The sequence below is a fragment of the Orbicella faveolata genome, unplaced genomic scaffold (assembly GCF_042242905.1).
Source record: "Orbicella faveolata isolate gen_17 unplaced genomic scaffold, um_ofav_v1 contig_48, whole genome shotgun sequence".
NCBI lineage: Eukaryota > Metazoa > Cnidaria > Anthozoa > Scleractinia > Merulinidae > Orbicella > Orbicella faveolata.
In genome coordinates this window covers 104332-123365 of record NW_028301578.1, presented here as the reverse complement: position 1 = coordinate 123365, position 19034 = coordinate 104332, and the positions used below count along the sequence as shown (strand labels likewise).

Genomic DNA, 19034 nt, shown 5'->3' with positions numbered 1-19034 from the left:
TTCCGCATTCAATCGCAATGTTTTTGACCTACTACGCATGCGCTGCATTTAACTGGGTTCTTTCGGTAACGAAGGAAAGGTTAAGAGTGGGCGATTTGCATGATGGCGTCATTTGACTACAACTACCAGAATCCTTCACTTTTTCTGTTTCTTGTGCTAATTAGGGCAATTGTTATTTAAACCTCACTGGGAATTCAAAATTTAAATAGTAAAGAAAAAACGAAAGGAATTTTGGTAGTTGTAGTCAAATGACGGCAACGTGCAAATCTGCTATTGCTGGGTTTTTTCGCATCGTTACCTTTTCTAACATACCTTTGTAATAAAAGACTAAAACCATCTATACACTACATTCAATTACGAAGAAAAATAGTACAGATAGTGCAGGCATTAAGCAAATAAAATGATCGCTGTATCGACGGCATGTTTGTTTTTTGCAATCCTTTAGCGCGCGCTGAATCGCATTAGCAAGAAACTGTGTTCAGCCACCTTAAAATATGTTGCAAAGTAAATGACAAAACAGTTTTTAGATAGCTTGCGAGCTCGCTCACGTTGGAGCAGAAGTGCGCGTGGCGTGGTCGCAAGCGCAAAATCGAGCGGCGAAGCCATAAGACGAGACTTTCTTGGCGCCTCTTCACCAGGCTCCTTCCCACCGGATCGCTTTGCTCTTCACCGCTCGCGCGCGTGACTCAAAGGTGAGCCTGCTCGCAGGCTAGGTTTTAGAAGACACTGCAGTTTGTTGCAAATGGTACATTTCAGGAAAACATTAGGATCTGTGTCAGTATATTGGTAACAAGTACCTTAAGTTATAAGTGTTTCGTAATTCTGGTAACCAGTTAAGAATTCTTTTTGAGTACAAACCTTATTTTTCTGCCACTAGCAACATGAGTTAAAACAAATCAAGTAATTTGTTCTTATGAACGTTAGTGACGTTCATAAGTACAAATTACTTCTTTTCCCTCTAAATCGCGTTGAAATTAGGAACTGAACTCGGCCCTCGGGACAGCGTAAACTTCAGATGTTGCAAACCCTCCTCTGTATATACAGGCTTGAAAACAATGTTGTTCTTGTTACATTTTAATTTTCAACAATGGTTTGCTTTTTTCAGATGTAGATGAGTGTCGCCAAACACCTGATCCTTGTGATCATAATTCTATATGTCATAACACTAAAGGAGGTTATCGATGTTCTTGCAAGACTGGTTACATTAGGGAGGCTAACAAGTGTGTTGGTGAGAAACTTCTCCACTTTATTAGTCAGGAAAAAGGAGGACCTTTTTTGCCATGAAATCCTCTCTCCTAGAGTAAAATTTAGTTGTCTTGTAACAAGGTCAATATCATATTATCTTCCCCGAAAAGAGGTCCGTATAACGTTATTATGTCGTAAAACAAAACCCTATTGTTGTCGTGCCCACAGACAACGACCCAGACAGATTGTAGAGTCCTTGAGGACGGCGCCAACTTTTGTTAGTGCACACTCGTTCTGTGCATCACTCAAGATATGGTTTAACCGCCACGCGTACGCTAGGGTTGGCGCTTGCGCATTGACCATGGATAGTATCCATGCAAGTACACGAGTAAAATGAAAGCAAAATTTTCCTACTGTGACCAAATCAAGATTAATGAACGTGTACTAAAACCAGGCTTACCACAATAGCAGCGTATCGCTTACCATAACTGTTAACGGTTTCCAGCTGAATTACTACCTGTTATCTGTTGAAAATTGTACTAAAATCCAACTCTAAACATGTACCTGCAGATGGCGTAGTGCTCGCATAAAACAAGTGCGAGAAAGACAAATGTTCCTCTTACTGGCGTAGTGACGGAAAAATGTAACGGGCACTGTAAAAGATGCATAACTTAAACCGCATGGTTACTCCTAAATTTTGTGTTGTGAAATGAAAGTGCTAAGCCTATTCAACACGTGATTAGTTTCTGGTTGTGACGAAAAGCTATTTCGATTGTATTTTAGCTGAACCACAGGAAGGCTGTCAGAGACGCTAAAAGTGTTGTTTTTATGTTACTATTTACCATGTAGTTTTAAGATCTTCATAAATGTGTTTGCTTTTCTGTATGTAAAGGCTTGAATAGTAAAGAGACTGGATTGGAAACTAGCTCTCGTCACCGGTTCCAACACAGTGGAAATTCGTGACGTCACTGTCGCAAGCTAAATTTTATTTTTGCAGAACTTTGTTTAATACACTACACAGTAAGTGACCAAACCAGGACCAAACTATGGATATTGAAAATTTATTTGAAGAGTGGGATGAAGATGATTTAGCAGAACTTTTAGAAGACAACGAGAGGGCGGTGAACACGGTAGAGGCAGAAGACAGTGAAGACGAAGATGAAAGCGAGAGCGAAGATGATGGAAGTACGTTTAAATGCAGCAAGTGTAAAAAGCGGTATCATCTTAAAGCGTGGTTGCAAAAACACGAAACCTTATGCAGTGGCAAGGCACCTACCAGAAAATGCAAAGCCAAATTGTCTGAACACCAGAAGAAAACCAGAAAAGTGCTTTCTTCCCTCGGTTTTGATGATTTCTATACATCTGAATGCGTGCCGAGTGTAATAACATTTCTCAACAAGATATCTGCGACAAGCAGTGAAACGACCAAAATACGAGGGTCCAGGTTCGCACAAGCACAACAACAAGCTGACAAAGTTAAAACAGAATTGGAGAAAGGAGACGAGAACCTCATGTCATTTTTTCGCTACGTTGGTGTGACCATTTGGACGATAGTCTTCGCTCAGGATGATCTTGTTAGCTCGTCACGCAAACAACAATATATTGCTCAACATCTAAATGAATTTCGACAAGCGCAAGAACTGACATTTAAGTGGTCTGAACTGTGCTGTGTTGCATGCCTAAATTCTTTTGATTGTCTTTTGCTACAGCTGATGATAAGTGAGATATTTGGGAACATCTCTTCTTTTCGACATAAATCTGTAGTCCACGCGATGAAGATTAGAGAAGAATATGACGGAGAGACTTCAAGCAAACCATTTCTTACTCCGCTTCAGAAGGACATAGTAGCCTACATTTCTGGGTATGTCTGCAGGAAAACGAGAGATCGTCTCCAGCAGTATAGCAGTGAAATGTTCTCGAGAATAGTGACCGCATTAAATCAGAAGTTACCAAGCGTTAAAACACAAGCACCTGCAATGTCGTACCCCAACTTAATGACACTGTCTTTAACCAGAGGCGGCCTAACCCAAGTGGATCACGCAACGTCTAATTTCTTTTGTCGTCTCGAAGTTTCAGTTCGTCCTTTTTTAAACTTATCAAGTTTTCGTTGCAGCACCCGACAGTCAGACAGTAACCTTCTCGACCAATTAATAAACAATTCTTCTTTACAATTCTTCTTCTTCCATCGGAAGACAGCAATTTACTTTTAAAACTCTTCGTAAACCTGTACTTTCGGGTGAGGAAGTGGTCTTACCTAAAAAGCTACAAGGAGGAAAGAAAATTGAAGTAAGAAAATGCAGTTCGGCGCAAAGTTCTGCTGAATTACACGGAAAGGACAGTATCAGAAAAGCTCTGATGTCCTCCAGCGCCATTAACGATAAATAATCGATAATTCTCTCATGCAAAAAATTCAGCTACAAGGTACCAGTTTTTAATTTAATGTTTCACTAGAAAGAAATCTGTCACAGCTAAAAAACAACTTCAGTCTAATGAACAGAGATCATAGGGAACACAAGCGAAAAGTTTGCGGACCCCCGAGGAAACAACATCACAGAGCTGAGCCAGGCAGTTGTAATTTTTTTGTACAAATTTACATTTTTCCTATGGATTTAATCAATGCAAAGACAGTTTCTATCACTTCCTCGTTTGTCGAAAGCAAGGTGCAATTTTGTATAAAGTTGTTATTTGTGGTGTTGCATTTTACAGTTAGAATGCACTTGGGAATGCAAAAAAACAATAATACCAGCACAACTGTTGCTTCTTATATTTCCTGAAGAAATACTTGCATCCCATGCACTTAAGGCAAAAAAATTTAAGATTTGATTCCAGTTTTTTGTTGTCTAATTCTCCATTGATACATTTTTATAATTATCAAACACCATATGTTGCTTTCTTTGAATGTTTTAAAAATTCATAAAAAGGAAGATACCAGAGTGTCCAGTTTATCCTGGTGTCTGTTTTAAGCAAGCTCTTAGAAAACACACAGGGACACATTTGTATAATTATCAAACATCATATGTTGGTTTCTTTGAATGTTTTCAAAATTTCATAAAAAGGAAGATACCAGAGTGTCCAGCTTATCTGCTGGGGTGTCTGTTTTAAGAAAGCTCTTAGAAAACACACAGGAACACCTGATTTTTAGATACAAAGACATATGCATTAACTTAAGAAAAAACTCGTCCCATAAAATAGTTTTAAATGTACTGACCAAACACCCAAACAAGTAGAGAAAACAAGGTTTCCATCAAGACACATTTTATTGAATACCCTTGGCTCAAGTTACACTAGATACTAGCAGTTACATGTAGTTACCAATAAAGTGTATCACCACTATTGTACCTATGGTATACAGCAATGAAAGAGTGACAATACCTAAGTGATCAATAGATATCAGTTAATGATTATGATCATTCAAATTGTTTCATACTGGTCATCAGCACAAATAATATGAAGGCCCTGAAATATGTTGCGTACTTACTGAAACCTATTGAAAACAAGTGTGCCACAAAATCAAAAGTAGCATCACAAGACAAACTCAGAGAAAGGCACAACCTGCAGGTCACGTTTCGAGGGATTCTGCAGAGCCAAGATGCATACATTATTATACCTATAAGACTCACCACTATTTTCTTCGTTTTGGCAATGGCAAATCTACATCAAGATCTTCCAAGGCACATCCACTACGCTTAATGCGCCGTACAGTCTTAATTGCGTCTGACTGACTGAAAACAGAACTACAATAGCTGTGAATAAATTCTTTGCAGATGAATGCTCCATAAGCTCCTCTCTTTTTTCTAAGTTTACCAAAAATTTTTTTCTAGTACGTCTTGATTGAACTTTGTGGCCACAACAAGATTGACCTCTGGAATATCAAGAAAAAACTTGACAACTTCCACAAAAGATTTGATACAAATTTGCAAGCCTTCCCAGGTTTGATCACTAATAAAATACTGCTTACGTTCTGCTAATGGGACATCTTCCTGTCCCATGGCCCAGTCTTTCCAGTCCTGAAAATACTTCACAAAATCATTTTCCAACCAATGCAGCCTCCCATCTAATTGGCTGCGGTACACACTCTTAAATTCAAACCGCGTGTTGATTCTGTCAGCGTTCAAGCAATCGAAAAAGTCATTCATATGCTTCACAAATTTAACTGTCTCCTCTGTACCTGGTTTACCTTGTTCTGTGATGGCATGTGCAACTCTATTGCTGAACACTTGTGCACCTAAGTATACTCTCATCCTTGAGTAGGGATTAAGGAAAATGTGGTCAGCAGTCAGTTTGTGCAGTAACCTCAAACCGGACTCATTGGATGAATTGACGTCGTTTTCAAATGCATCAATCAGCTGCAGCCATGTAACCCACATGCCGTTGTTTCTCAGTTTTTTGGTCTTGTTTCTCCAAAAGCTATTTTGCCAGTTATTTCTAGTTGTTTTTAAAAGATGAACTGGATCACAAATAAAATATAAAGGTCGCTTTTTAAATGCATAATGATTGTTTGTTTTGTAAACTATTGTACCTTTTGGTGCACCAGGTGGACAATGGTACTTATAGAAAAGTCGATGGGGGGAAGCACCATCACATGTACTGGTCAGTACTTTGAAGTCTCGTTGCTCCAATTCGTCAACGCATTTCCAAAACAAATTGAACAGAGCATATGCTTTAATTGTTGTAGTAGGGAAAAAAGCTACTGGCATTTTCCAGTCTGAAAATAGACTTACAGCCATAAAAACAAACATGTGCGTGGCTTCATCTGGAGTAGTAGGGGAATGTTGTTTTGCAGACAAGCATTGCTCCAAATCATCCATGCTATTCTGGACAGACCCTAAATCAACAAAACCAATTAATTTTCCAGAATCATCAAACACAAGGTCTTTTCTCAGGGAAACCTCATCATGAATGATCCCCACCCATACATCATAATCTTTAGGGTTAGACCTATTGAAAAAATCTTTCTTCACCAAATCTAAAAACCCTGAATCAAACCCCGAGTCCACCTTAAAGCAATTACTATAGTCCCTTAGAGTTCTTTTGTCAGGGAGAAGTAAAACCCCACTGTCCTTAAGGAACTGATAAGCTTTTGGAGATGACGAATAAAGCTGAAAGCACCATCTGATTATGAGTGGGTGCCATCTTCTGGATCTGTTATCTGTGCATGACAAAGCTTTCTGCTGTTGTTGAATAAAGAGAGACTTGACGTTCTCTGGTTCCTCATGATGACACTTTTCCACCTTCTTGAAGAGTTCTTCCACAACTTTATTGTCTTCTTTGCATAACACGATCAAATCCTACAAAGTGTCAAAAACAATATCACTCTTTGAAACAATATAATTTTGCCAGGTTTGTTCACGGTTAAGGTACAAAAGTTACAGAACATCCATGCAACCTGTATGGGTTACTAGCCCACCCCCAGTACATTATCATATCCAGCAAAACTTACACACACCTCCCACAAATCCCTTAGATATCTAGTTCAACTTAACAATTTTGAATTTACATTAATTTAGATTTCCACATAGATTTGTACTCGACTATGCTTTTAAATTTGGGGATATAAAAATACGCAAAATATCTATAGGTTGGAGAGTGAAGTAAATGGTAGGCTGCCATAACACTTGACTTTGTACATCTGCTATGCAGCTAAAACATATAACAATTTCCTTTTTCAATAATGAATAGATTTAACAATCGAATGTGGTTCAGCATGGTCTGTACTCTTATTGATAACGACACTCATCATCACAGTGGTCAAAATGTTGTGGACTCATGAGGCACAGCTGAGTGAGTCAACAACAAATTTTGACCACTGTGATGACGTGAATCATTGTCAATAAGAGTACAGACCACGCTAAACCACATTTTAATTTGCTTTTAACACAATATCAACACCAAAGAAAATGTTCTTTTCAGAGCACAAACAGAGCAAGGCATTGTGTGACACATTGAGGCAAGCAGCATTGTCTTGACTGTTATCGACAATGGCAAATTAGCCAATCAGATTGCGAGATTAGTAGCAATTGTGCTTAAAAATACATTTTGACATTTAACTAATATTTGCTACTCACGATTTTGTTCACCCCTGTAACTTATTTCTAATTTCTAATTATTGTTGAAGTTTGTACACACTCTATTTTATCATTTTATGCATCAGAATTAATCACAGTGCTTTGGCAATCCTGACGAATGGACACAGACAACAACTAAATATGCATCATTCTAAGCTTTACTTACGTACATTGTTAAATTTTTCTTGTAATAAATGGATTTTTCTCGCTGAAATCTTCCTTCCAAGTGAGCAATTCTTAATTCTCTTTTCCTTTTCCTTTTCATTTAACCTGCTCCAAGCACAATGACTGTTACTACTTGTTTTTTCAGTCGCAATTTCTGGCAAGGCCTCTCTAGATTTCTGGTTGGAGAGCATTGTTAACAAAGTTTTTCTATAAACTTTACAGGGCTCACATGCAATGCCAGAATGCCACAAACCTCTGCAGTCAACTGGTCTGATTGTGTCGTTGGAGAGGTTTGCCTTCGTCTTGCCATGACGGTCTTTGAACATACCATTTCTCCCACCAGAATGTGCAAGCTCTTTGAATTTTTGATCATCGATTCCTGGACAAATAGAACTCCTATCAACAAAATCAAGTAGATGAAGGAAACTTCCATATTAGTCAACTCCTCTGGTACGTTTTCCACAAACTCTGTGACATTCCTGTTTGATGTTAAGATCTTCCAAGTGAAATCAATGTTAACTATGATGGTCTTTTCTGGAACATTGTTGACTCTGTTAAAGGCGCATAACATTAGGAAAAGTTCTGAGTGCTTGATTAAATTCCAGCTGTTTTTGAGGACATTATTTTCTGACAAAACGGAGAACAATTTAGTGTAGTGGTAAAGGGAAGACTGGTGTAAAACAGCAGGAGGAAGGTTACGAAGTTGAAACTGGTATTCAAAGGGTAGGCATGACGGTACAACTGGTGAGCTTTGGGTTCGACTGTTGGCAGTGGGTTGAGTGTTAATGTACTTCCAATGAGTGTACTTTCTTCTTCTTCCAATTCTCCCCATTTCAGCTAAAAATGTAAATAGTGTACAATTTTATAAACTTTTATAAACACAGACAAGACTATCAAGCTAATCCTAGACTTAAGGATCTGTAACAAGAGTGACATAAAATAAAAAGAAAACAAAGGAGTGCATACATTGGAGCCAAGGAAAATAATAGCAGCAAAGCAAAAAATTTGCACTAAGATTTTGGACATTTATTTTTGAACATGTATTTTACTGCAAATGCTACTGTTTGCATTGTTTTCTTGTTGTATTCTTCAATTATTTTCTAAAGCTGGTTTTTAATAACTTTTTAATTATAGTCTCCCTAATTTATTACTCTGTATTAGATTTAAGTCAAACGATACTTGATTAACTAGTTTTTATTACTGTTAAGGACAACTATTTTTTCTGATCACTACTATAATTATGCTAAAGAAAAGCTTCACAGGTTCTTTGGAAGTAAACCCTTATCGAGTGCAACCTTCTCCAACGTAATGTTACACGCACCATGCACGCAAGTGACTTGCTTGTCACTCTTAACCTCGCCATTTTCAATCGAAATTTACGGTTGTAAATTATCTTCTTACACTATTGTAACTATGCCTAAGCCACAATTTCATCTTTATACAATCATTCTATCGTAGATTTGTACAGAAATAACCAAGGACCTTTTCAATATACGAGTCCCAAAACAGTCGTCTAACATAGGGAGTATGGCTCTCGTGAGCTCATTTTTTGGGAGTAGATTTTCCCAGAAACAACTAAAAATAACACCAATGAGCAGTAACAAATGCTTACCTTGAAAGTTCAACTGTGGCTTTGCAGGGTCGTCATCGCCGTGAAACAGCAAACAAAGAGAAAAAATATACGTCAAAACTTAACTAACACTAACACCGAAGGAAAAAAAATAAAATAAAGGACAACAAACCCTGTATTTTGGCTGGCTTGCGCCACATATTCGCCATCTTTTCGTCACAAATTTTCACTATGATGGGAACATCAGACGCCATCTTGAAGCACGAAACAACCAATCGGCGATGAGAAATCTACCCACGTGATGTACGTTTCCAATCCAGTCTTCTGCTATCCATGGTAAAGGCGAATTCTAAGGAAATCTGTGAAGAAATATCCTTTCCTGCTTGTTTTTCAAAAAAATGTTGACGTCTGCTTTTTTGTTGAGATTCAAGGCTAATAGGGCATTTTCGAGTTGTCTTTTGCCTCCGTAACAAAAGGAGTCTGCGAAACCACTCATATGGAAATGTGTTCTCCCCCCGCAGGTTCATTTTCATGTGAATCAAACTTATTTTCATATGAAAGGTTTTGCACGAAGGCTCGTTTTGAAACAGATTCACCAGTTAACTCAGAAATCACCTATCATCTCGGGAAAATGCGTTGCTACCCCCAATTTTTTGTGTGAGATACAACACTATTGTCATCGGCTCGTGTCCATTAATACAAATGAGTTGCAAAGATTGCATTGCATTCTGGATCTACGTATTCTACACATGTACCCTTTGGGTATCTATTTTTCTTTGTGGATTCCAATAGCCCTGTAAAGATCTACTTTTTTCGCATGGTCCTAATCTGGCTCAAAAACCTTTGTATTTAGGAGGCAGCGTCCTTAAACAAGGTCCCTAAACGAGGTCCGTTTCATATTTTCATGACTTGGAACAATTTCCTTATCATGTTATTGTGCCCTGAATGAAAGTCCCTATCATGCTCTCATGACTAAAACAAGATGCCTATTGTCATCATTCCCCTAAATATGTCTCTAGTAAAGTTAACACACCACAAAATAAGACCTATGGTGTTCTTTTTTACCCATCCATGTTCCTGAGGAAGTCATAGTTGTTCACCTGGGTCTGTGGGATACGAAATGTCCTACTTAAGAGAGTGCTTTTGTCATTTTTCAGACTATGATGAGTGCAGCAATAAAGAGTATGAGTGTCAAAGGCATACTACCTGTCTGAATACAGATGGCTCCTACAAGTGCCAGTGTACACTGGGTTTCTTTCACAGTGGACCATATTGTATTGGTAAGGGCCAGTGCCAGCGTAGTTAATAGAGGGGACTGGTTATGAAGCCCAACAAACATCAAAGGAGCAAACAAAGATGCCAAGAGTTTAGTTGGAAGGTCCACGACCGTGCACAATCTTTTGTTTTGCGCTCATACACTATGCATGAATTACGTAAACAACAGGTTTCTTTTGGTTAGTTCCTCAGAAGGGAGTAAACAACTGTTGTGTTCACGGTCACGACCAAGAAAGAGAACAAAAACATACAACAAAGAACTTTGTCGGGTTTCATAACCATTCTCCTCTATTAACTAAGGTGCCATTGTAAACTGGGTTTCTTTCACAGTGGACGATATTGTCTTGGTGAGGGCCAGTGCCAGTGTAAACTGGGTCTCTTTCACGGTGGACCATATTGTATTGGTAAGGGCCAGTGCCAGTATAAAGTGGATTTCTTTCGCAGTGGACCTTTTTCTATATCGCTAAGGGTTGTTACTGAATATTCCAACACCTTTACCTTTAAAGCTTTAAGCCATTGCACCTGTGAGCCATGGAAGCAAAGCATTTTCCACTAGACTTGTAAGTTTGAAGATATCACAAGGGAGCACTGAAATGCGTACAGTACTTATTTCACAATTCTGGGCAAAAACAAAAGCACTACGTGGAAATATAATTGCCTTCCACGGTGGTCTTTAGAGACAATAAAATGCTAATCAACAGGAACTTCTAAACAATGTCTCAAAATAACTGATATAGTACAGGTACATAATGGCACTGAGTGAGTGGGCTGTTTTTCAGTTGCATAACCTACTGGGAGCATGCAATGACCATAAGCTAATGAAAAAAATGGTAACGAGTATTCAAAAACGAAAGATGAACTCAATGTTAAGAATGATAATCTTAAGTTTTGTAAACATAGTTTTTCAGGCTCACTCCTAATCCGTTGGTCTTCGTTGGAATGTGCTCTTGAGATAAAACAGAAAATTACTTACGTAAATCTTTTCTGTACCTTCGCATCGGATGTAAAAGTTTAACTTGCTGGATGCTGGAACCACACACGTGGCTTCGGAAATTGAATTAATATATAGATTTAGCCAAGGCTAAAAGCGGAACTCCTGGGCCGGGTTGTTTAAAGCCCGATTAAGCTAACCCAGGATAAGTAAGAATTTTGATTTGAGTTTAGTAACTTTACGGTGAGGTTTTTTGTTTATGTTGTTTGGCCTTCTGGTTTGTCCTTCTGGTTTGTCCTCAAAATAACAAGCAGTGCAAAACATTTGTATACAAGAAAAAATTATACTTTGGTTAACTTTTATAATCCTGGGTTAGCGTTAACTGGCTTGCAAACAACTTGGCCCTGTTTACAACAAGTTAACATGACATGAGCCTGCGATCCAATCGAACACCTACACTTGGTCAGGCGTCAACTTTAAAACAACAGGTGATGTCGATGAGCTCTAAACTTGATCCCGCGATATGGTCACGTGATACTGGTCAGCGGATACCTTGTTTTGGCAGGTGTCAATTGATCATAACATGGATGTCCAATATCAAAGAAGGACGCTATAAATCAAGGGTGCATGTCTCTGTCAACCTATTATCTGGAGTATGGCCGCCATCTTGCGCGACTCCGTCGCCGCCGTCGTCGTCGTTGTGCGTACGCGCCCACGAGCAATACCGCTAGCCATGATAACCATGAGAAAATCAATGCATGGGTTTCCTTTTCTTTCCTATTCGGGTATGGGGCTCCGTTTGGCGGCCTTTGGGACCACCGGAGCTCCGCTAAAACCCATGGGAGCTAACTTGGCCATCTCGTTTTCCAGTTTCAGTGATGTATTATATTTTGTTTCTTGTCACCAGATTTGAACGAGTGTCTGGGTAAACAACACAATTGTGACGTCAATGCATGGTGTATAAACACCGCTGGCTTGTATAGGTGTTTCTGTAAAAAGGGGTATCGTGGAGACGGCATCAAGTGTGTGAAACAAGGTAAACACCATGTGTGGTGCTACAATAAGGATAGTTCTAAGAATTTTCACAGTCAGTTACATTTGAAAATTTGCTGAAAATTCCACAAACCTTTACTCAGGCCGATTGCAATATAACTGAAAGAATTTTAAAGTTTCACGAGTAGTGTAAATCCTTAATTTCTAGAGTTTTCGTTTGTTATATGACTGAGAAAATTACTAACGCGCGCGTATTAATCTGCACTGAGATTAATGGTTGATTTGCCTGCTCTCAGTCAATCACAATGAAACAATTGTCTCCTTTATATAATAAATAGTACAATATTGGTATATACAATTGAACTGAATGATCAATTAGTAACTTTCATTCAGTGTCCCTCTAGGTACCTTTATGGTATGATTTATAGATCCTAGTCGTTTTGGGCTGATTCATTGCTACACGACTCACGTTCTAACTCGCCTCGCAACTGTCAAGTGTTGCTACCGAGAGCATTCCCGGAATTGACATCTTACGGTAGTCTTGTTTTCAATCTGTAGCCTAATGAAGATGACTATAAGAATAGTAATTTTGAACACAACACTGTGATGATATTACTTCACTTGGCCAGAGCAAGAATATGGGAACTAGGTAAACAAAAAATACCTTGGGAAACTGATTATATGAATGCAGGAAATAGCCCCTTTTGGTACGGTGGATGTCTGGTACAAAACGCTATCACTCACTCAGTCACGGGAAAGACAGGACAAGAATGGCTAATAACAGCAATAACAAGAAAAACGGAGCGAGTAATGCGATAAAACGCTTCTAAGATTCTGTACGTGCCCCCCCCCCCCTCCATTTTCCCCTTTAGCTTATTCTGCACTCTTTTTCCCCCAAGATTACGTGACGAGTCAAAAACGTATGTGTGTCCGTCCGTAAGGATGTAACTGAATATCTTCAAACGTCACGCCATTCATAACAACAAACGTATTCCAGTAACTTGTCACGCACACGTAAAGGGCTTGGTAATCGTAGCTTGCACCTGTTACGTGAGCGAGCCGAACAGTATATCAAAACTTGTATTGAAGAGACTCGTATAACTTAATTAACCTACCAACTGTACTTCACTGTTCTTTTCACAGAAACGCCTTACTGTGAGGCAGAAGATGAAAACTGTGAAAGGTAGATACAGGCTACATAGCAAATACAGAAAGTGCTAACAAGCAATTATTTGTAGCAAGCGTGGCTGAAAAGGAAGAGAATCCGGCGCTATGCAGCTGCAAGGTCCCCCAACGAAAACTTTGACTCGTACAGACACGCAGGAGAAAAATCTATCTCCATATACACGACAAAAAACGAGAGACAAGAGATCATTAATAATCAAACAAACATTTTATCGGCACTTTAATGTCGTTGACAAACGCCCAGAGCAGTTGCCGTCCTGAAAGTATCAGGGAGCTTAAGCAATGACGACGGTGACACCAAGGACAACGGCTGGAAAAAAGTAAATTTAAATTTTACCTTTTAAATTCGCAATTTACTAGAACTGTTCAGAACGCCGAGTGGTCTAAATTCCTACTTAAAGTAAAGATGATATGCCAGCGATTAATTCCAGAAGAATATACGAAAAATTACCCGTCGTGGCTCACGTTCTTCGAAATACCCAGAACTTGGTCATTTCACGTTGCTGTTTTGCAGAGGACGGCAGAGAAATGTACAAAGATATATAACGCACGTGCGCAGCCATTGTTCTGCTCGATAAAGCTTTGTTTGGTGAAGTTCTCGTTGCCGTCGTGGTTTGCTTAAGCTCCCTTGTAACGTAATTTATCAGTGGTGTGATACGTTTTGTGTAACATAGCATGGCAGGAACATTATGTGGCAAAGCACTTTTAACAAAGCTGTAGTCGTGTTTCTGCCTTTAATGGAACTTCACTTAAACTTCACCTTTTGGTTATGTTGTCATAAGATAAAAGAAAGAACTCGAAAAATGTCGCGTTCTTACGTGATGTACTTGTTTCTAGACTGTTTTGAAACCTTCAGTGGTGCCTGCCTTGAGAGAGTTTGTCCTTGATGGTTCTTAAATGTCAATAGTTATCCTTCGTTGTCCGTATTGTCCTTAACTCTCTTTAGCTGATCTTACCCTTTCTTAGTTTACCTTCAATGCTTTGTGTCCTTAGTTTTTTTCCGGTCAGTTGTCCTAGCGAAATGTGATGTTTGAATAGGCCATATTCGTATTCTCGGTATTGGACTGGAACTAGCTTGCAATGGAGGCTTAAGAGAAGGAATATCATTAAAAATAGCTAAGATTTCATTTGCGTTGGACATCAGCCTCAGTTCCAAGCTAGTTCCAGTCTTATACCGAGAAAACGAATATGACCTGAGAGCACTAACTGCAGAACTTTGAGACTACTTGGAACCAGTAAGAAACGCTGGGTTTAACACAGGACCACATGGTTCAACGCAGATGCGGGAAATTCGTTTTCCCAACAGTTTATCGATGACGGGGTTCCGAAAAGTCGCGACAATTGCAACAGAATTGTTCGAGGGGCGCTTTCCGTTTTGAAAACGCTTTCCGTTTCGAAAAATTACATGAAAAAAAAAAGACCTAAGAAGGTATCTCGTTTTCCCGGATGGAACGTTCCATATGTTTTTTTACTGTATATTGTTGTTTTTTGTTCTGCAATATGCGACTTTTTTCACTATCGTCAAAAAAAATGCGAAACCTGTTTGTTATGTTTGTAACCGCTGTTTGTTTCTCTTTCTCCTGAAATTGAAATGGCCGAAAAACAAGAATTTTTATGGTGTTAATTACTAAGCACAGAAATTTGTTCAGGAATTTGCCAAGTATTTTTGACAAGTAGGGAATTTATGAGTCTTTTTAGAGCTTACCAAGACGAAAAATACCTCCCGTGCTCCTGTAATAGTTGTAGAGTTTATGTCCTTGGGCATAAATATGTTCTGGGCCCTTCTCAGAGCTCATTTTAATCTTCGCCTAGCGGCTTGGGCTAAACTGAGTCTGAGTCGGGCCCGAAACATATTTATGCGCGCGAACATAAACTCTATTGTTATACCTCCCAACTCAAATACGTTTTCCGATTGGAGGAGAACGTGTCACGTGTCGTGGGTCAAAACTCACTAGCTCCATAGGGCGAACAAAACTCACCAACTTCCTAGGGAAACAACAACTTGAATTTTCGACTCGCCCGTGATCAGGTCGTGCTCCTTGAAGCTGCGGCAAATTTGTGAGCCAGCCGGCGTCAAGCAAACGATTTCCTCGCAGTTTTTTTTTCTCTGTTTTTGAGTTGGGAGGATGGAACGTTGGACTTCAACATTGAGGGTCTCGGGGATACAAAACTCCCTGTTTCCCACGGGACTAGTCATTAAGTGCGTATTGTTTTATTTTTGTGACGTCACAAATTATCACCAGTCTGCGCAACCTCGTTCCCAGGGTCTCTCTTCTCTGCCTCTCTTGGTCGTTGGAAGAGACACCCTGGTTGCGGCTGGTCACGTGACAACCTGTGACACAAACACTACCACCGGGGTAGAGTCAACGAATAATTTTTGACGATCTCAACTGAAGCGAAAGAAAGGTTATCGCTAACCACACACTTACGGGCAAATACACCTTTGAAATTCTCCAGCTCTATTGTAAGTTTCACACAGGTCAGACGAAATATATTTATATATATCCGGCATTGAAGTATCACCCTGATTTCAATTCCAGTCGGTCGATTTAAGTAAAACTGTTAGCTGTTTCATGTTGCCTGAATTAACCTCACGGCATATTGTTCGCTAAATAAAACATTGTTTTATTTACCACGTTGCAAAATGTAATTGTTGACTATGAACCGTGTTTCAACATCTGTCTAAATATAAACTTACATAAACCTTTTGCAGATGAAATATAAGTGCGTGCTTATGTCAGCAAAACTGAATCATTTTGCACTGCTGTAAATCAAATGCAATGCGTAGGGCAGGTAGTTTTTGTAGGTTGCAGGTTGAAAAATCGACTTTTAATTCCGAGTGAGTCTACTTAGCACTCCGGTTAGCCTAGATTACCTTAGTTTGCTTGCGGTATAGTAAGCCTTTATACCGTTTATACTGGGGTCTATTCGACTTCAGCTCAAATAAACAAGCCCTTTCAACCTGCAACCTGCATTCTGCAAAATAGGGTAACCCAAAAACACTGCCCCTCGGTCCGCGGACCCCCACTACGGACAGGGTCCGCGGACTACCCTAATGGACCGGCCCACGGACTACCCCTATGGACGCCCTCTATGGACTACCCCCAAAACAGAATAAGGTTATGGGTTGTCTAACAGATTACTCGTGTCGGTGAAATTTCGAGTGTTGCGGGGTGCAAATGTAACAGACTTCGGGTTTTTAAAACCCGAAAATAATGTTTAAATTAGCTGTTTTCGGCCTAAGGAGATGTCGATGGCGAAAAGAAGGAAAGTTGTTACCTTCATTCGTGGCTCAATCTGGCTACGAAATATGTGTAAATCCACTTTCCCTTTCGGAATATATCGCCTTCAAGGCATGGTAAGCAAGTTGTAAGTAAGTCTGGCACGAGTTCATGAACCCACGAGAGAATGAGCTGAACCATAGTTAGTAACTATGGCTGAACAAAATGGCGGAGGGGAAGGAGCACAAATTTCGAGGCTTCCCGGTCTTTCATATATAGCCACAGTAAAGGAAATGGCAATGTACAATGATAAAACTTGCGTCCGAGCCTGAACCGAAGTCTGTTTCATTTGCGCAACGTAACGTTGAAAAGCTTGCCTTCAGGTATAGTCTAATAGACAACCCGAAAGTGAAATCTATATTTAATATTATTTGTATTCAATTTTGGGGGTGGTCCGTAGAAGGCGTCCGTAGGGTAGTCCGTAGCCCCGGTCCGTAATGGGGGTCCGCGGACCGAGGACCAGTGTTTTCGGGTTATCCTGCGAAATATACCTGCGGCAATCCGTAAGTCAGAATACTTATATGGTCGTCCATTTGTTTCAATATTTGCTAAATCTAATTTGCTGTCGCTAAACTTAATTCGCTGTCGCTAAGTTTCAATTCGCTGTCGCTAAATTCCATTTGCTGCCGCTAAAAATTAATTTGCATTCGCTAAATTTCATTCGCTGTCGCTAAACTTAATTCGCATTCGCTAAATTTCATTCGCTGTCGCTAAACTCAATTCGCTGTCGCTAAACTTAATTCGCTGTCGCTAAACTTCTCTCGCTATCGCTAAATGTTATTCGCTGTCGCTTAAGTTAACTCGCATTCGTTAAATTGCATTCGCTCTCGCTAAAATCTAATTGTTATTAGAAACTGATTGGTATTCGCTAAATTTCATTCGCGGTTGCTAAAAACTAATTCACATTCGCTAAATGTTATTCGCGGTCGCTAAAGTTAATTCGTATTCGCTAAATTTCATTCGCTGTCGCTAAAACTTATTGAGATTTATGCGCTAGATAGACCCCGATAGAAAAGTTGTCCTTTTCCCAGGCTAGCGGGTTTAATACCAATCGCCAAAGATGGCGGCCCGCCGGTTAATAGCTTAACTTTTACTTTTGTTTCTGTGCGTATACAAAGCGTAGCAGTTCCTCCAGGCTTTAATGACTTTCTTGAGTCAATTGAAGAATTACTGAGTGACACTGAACGTTTGATGAACAGTAACAATCCCACCGTTGTAGACAACATAGTTGGCAGATTGCAATGTGCTGTCGATACTACTTATCAGCTTCTTCTACGAGTGGACGATAATGCAGCCACAAGGGATCTGTCAACGCTTTACCAGGAATTACTTGCTATTTTGGAGAGATGGGAAAACCGAGGAAGGTACATGAGTCACTGCTGTGCAGTTGCGCCTATGAAAAACTGTAGGGGGTCCTCTTCGGGCATGAATTTGGCACAGGTAGGAAGACCTCGAATAGATGTGAGTGGTGAACAGACGGAATGCCTCAGGGGCCTTGGATTCACTTGGGCTATTATTGCAGTTATGCTTAGTCTCTCAAGAACATCACTTTGGCGTAAATGTCGCGAGCTTGGTATTTGCGATCGACAATACACTGATATCAATGACTCTGATTTAGACGAGGTCATGCGTGATTTGGTAACATCCTATCCAAACTCTGGCCGTACCATACTTCGAGGGCACCGAAGGAGACTAGGCATACATGTTCAACGTGAAAGGGCCCGCTTGTCAATGATTCGTGTTGACCTTGTAAATGTCTGCATGAGAAGAATGAGGGTAATCCGCCGTCGCACTTACAGTGTTTCAGGTCTAAACGCCCTTTGGCATATTGATGGCCATTATAGCTGAATCCGATGGAGGATTGTGATACACGGGGCTATCGATGGTTACTCCAGACTTATAACATATATGCATTGCTCTGCTAACAATCGAGCAAGTACCGTTTTTGCACTGTTCCTGTCAGCGACAGCTCGCTACGGCATCCCATCGCGCGTAAGGTCAGACAGAGGAAGCGAAAACGTGGACGTTGCGAGATATATGATAGAAGTGTGCGGGCTCGACCGAGGCAGTCATATTGCCGGTCTTAGTGTTCATAACCAACGAATAGAAAGACTATGGCGAGAAGTAGTTGTTCATGTTTTACAACTCTACTATATTCTATTTTCTTGAAGATAACTTTGAGCTCGACTGTTTGTCTGATGCAGATTTGTTTGCAGTGCACTATGTTTTTGTACCAATCATCAACAGGGCTGTAGCTGCATTTGTTGAAGCTTACAATCGCCATGATCTCCGCGCCGAACACAGGTGGACACCTTTAATGATATGGACCAATGGCATCATTTCCTCGTCACATGCAAGGGACACCGCCGTACAAGATTTTGTCA

General features: G+C 39.9%; 1 protein-coding gene and 1 pseudogene across 4 annotated transcripts in view; one reads left to right on the top strand and one right to left on the bottom strand.

Annotated features, from left to right (window-relative positions):
• The window catches only part of LOC110053283 (uncharacterized), a 28360-nt gene extending 12359 nt beyond the window's left edge, over positions 1 to 16001 (top strand). For 2 of the 3 annotated variants that reach the window (XM_089280781.1, XM_089280780.1), the window contains exons 9-11: positions 1106 to 1228; positions 10143 to 10265; positions 12099 to 12319. In XM_089280781.1, the coding sequence (XP_089136907.1) occupies positions 1106 to 1228; positions 10143 to 10265; positions 12099 to 12304 (452 nt within the window). In that variant the 3' untranslated portion in view covers positions 12305 to 12319. Of the gene's footprint in view, positions 1 to 1105; positions 1229 to 10142; positions 10266 to 12098; positions 12320 to 13327 lie in introns of those variants that run through there. The other variant, XM_089280782.1, reaches the window with a different exon arrangement.
• On the bottom strand, positions 4424 to 9285 carry LOC149095789 (uncharacterized; annotated as a pseudogene). Its single transcript, XR_016204471.1, has 3 exons — positions 9028 to 9285; positions 7421 to 8252; positions 4424 to 6473 (listed from the first exon to the last, which is right to left on the bottom strand). The product of XR_016204471.1 is annotated as an uncharacterized LOC149095789 (transcript).
• Positions 16002 to 19034: the final 3033 nt, after the last annotated feature.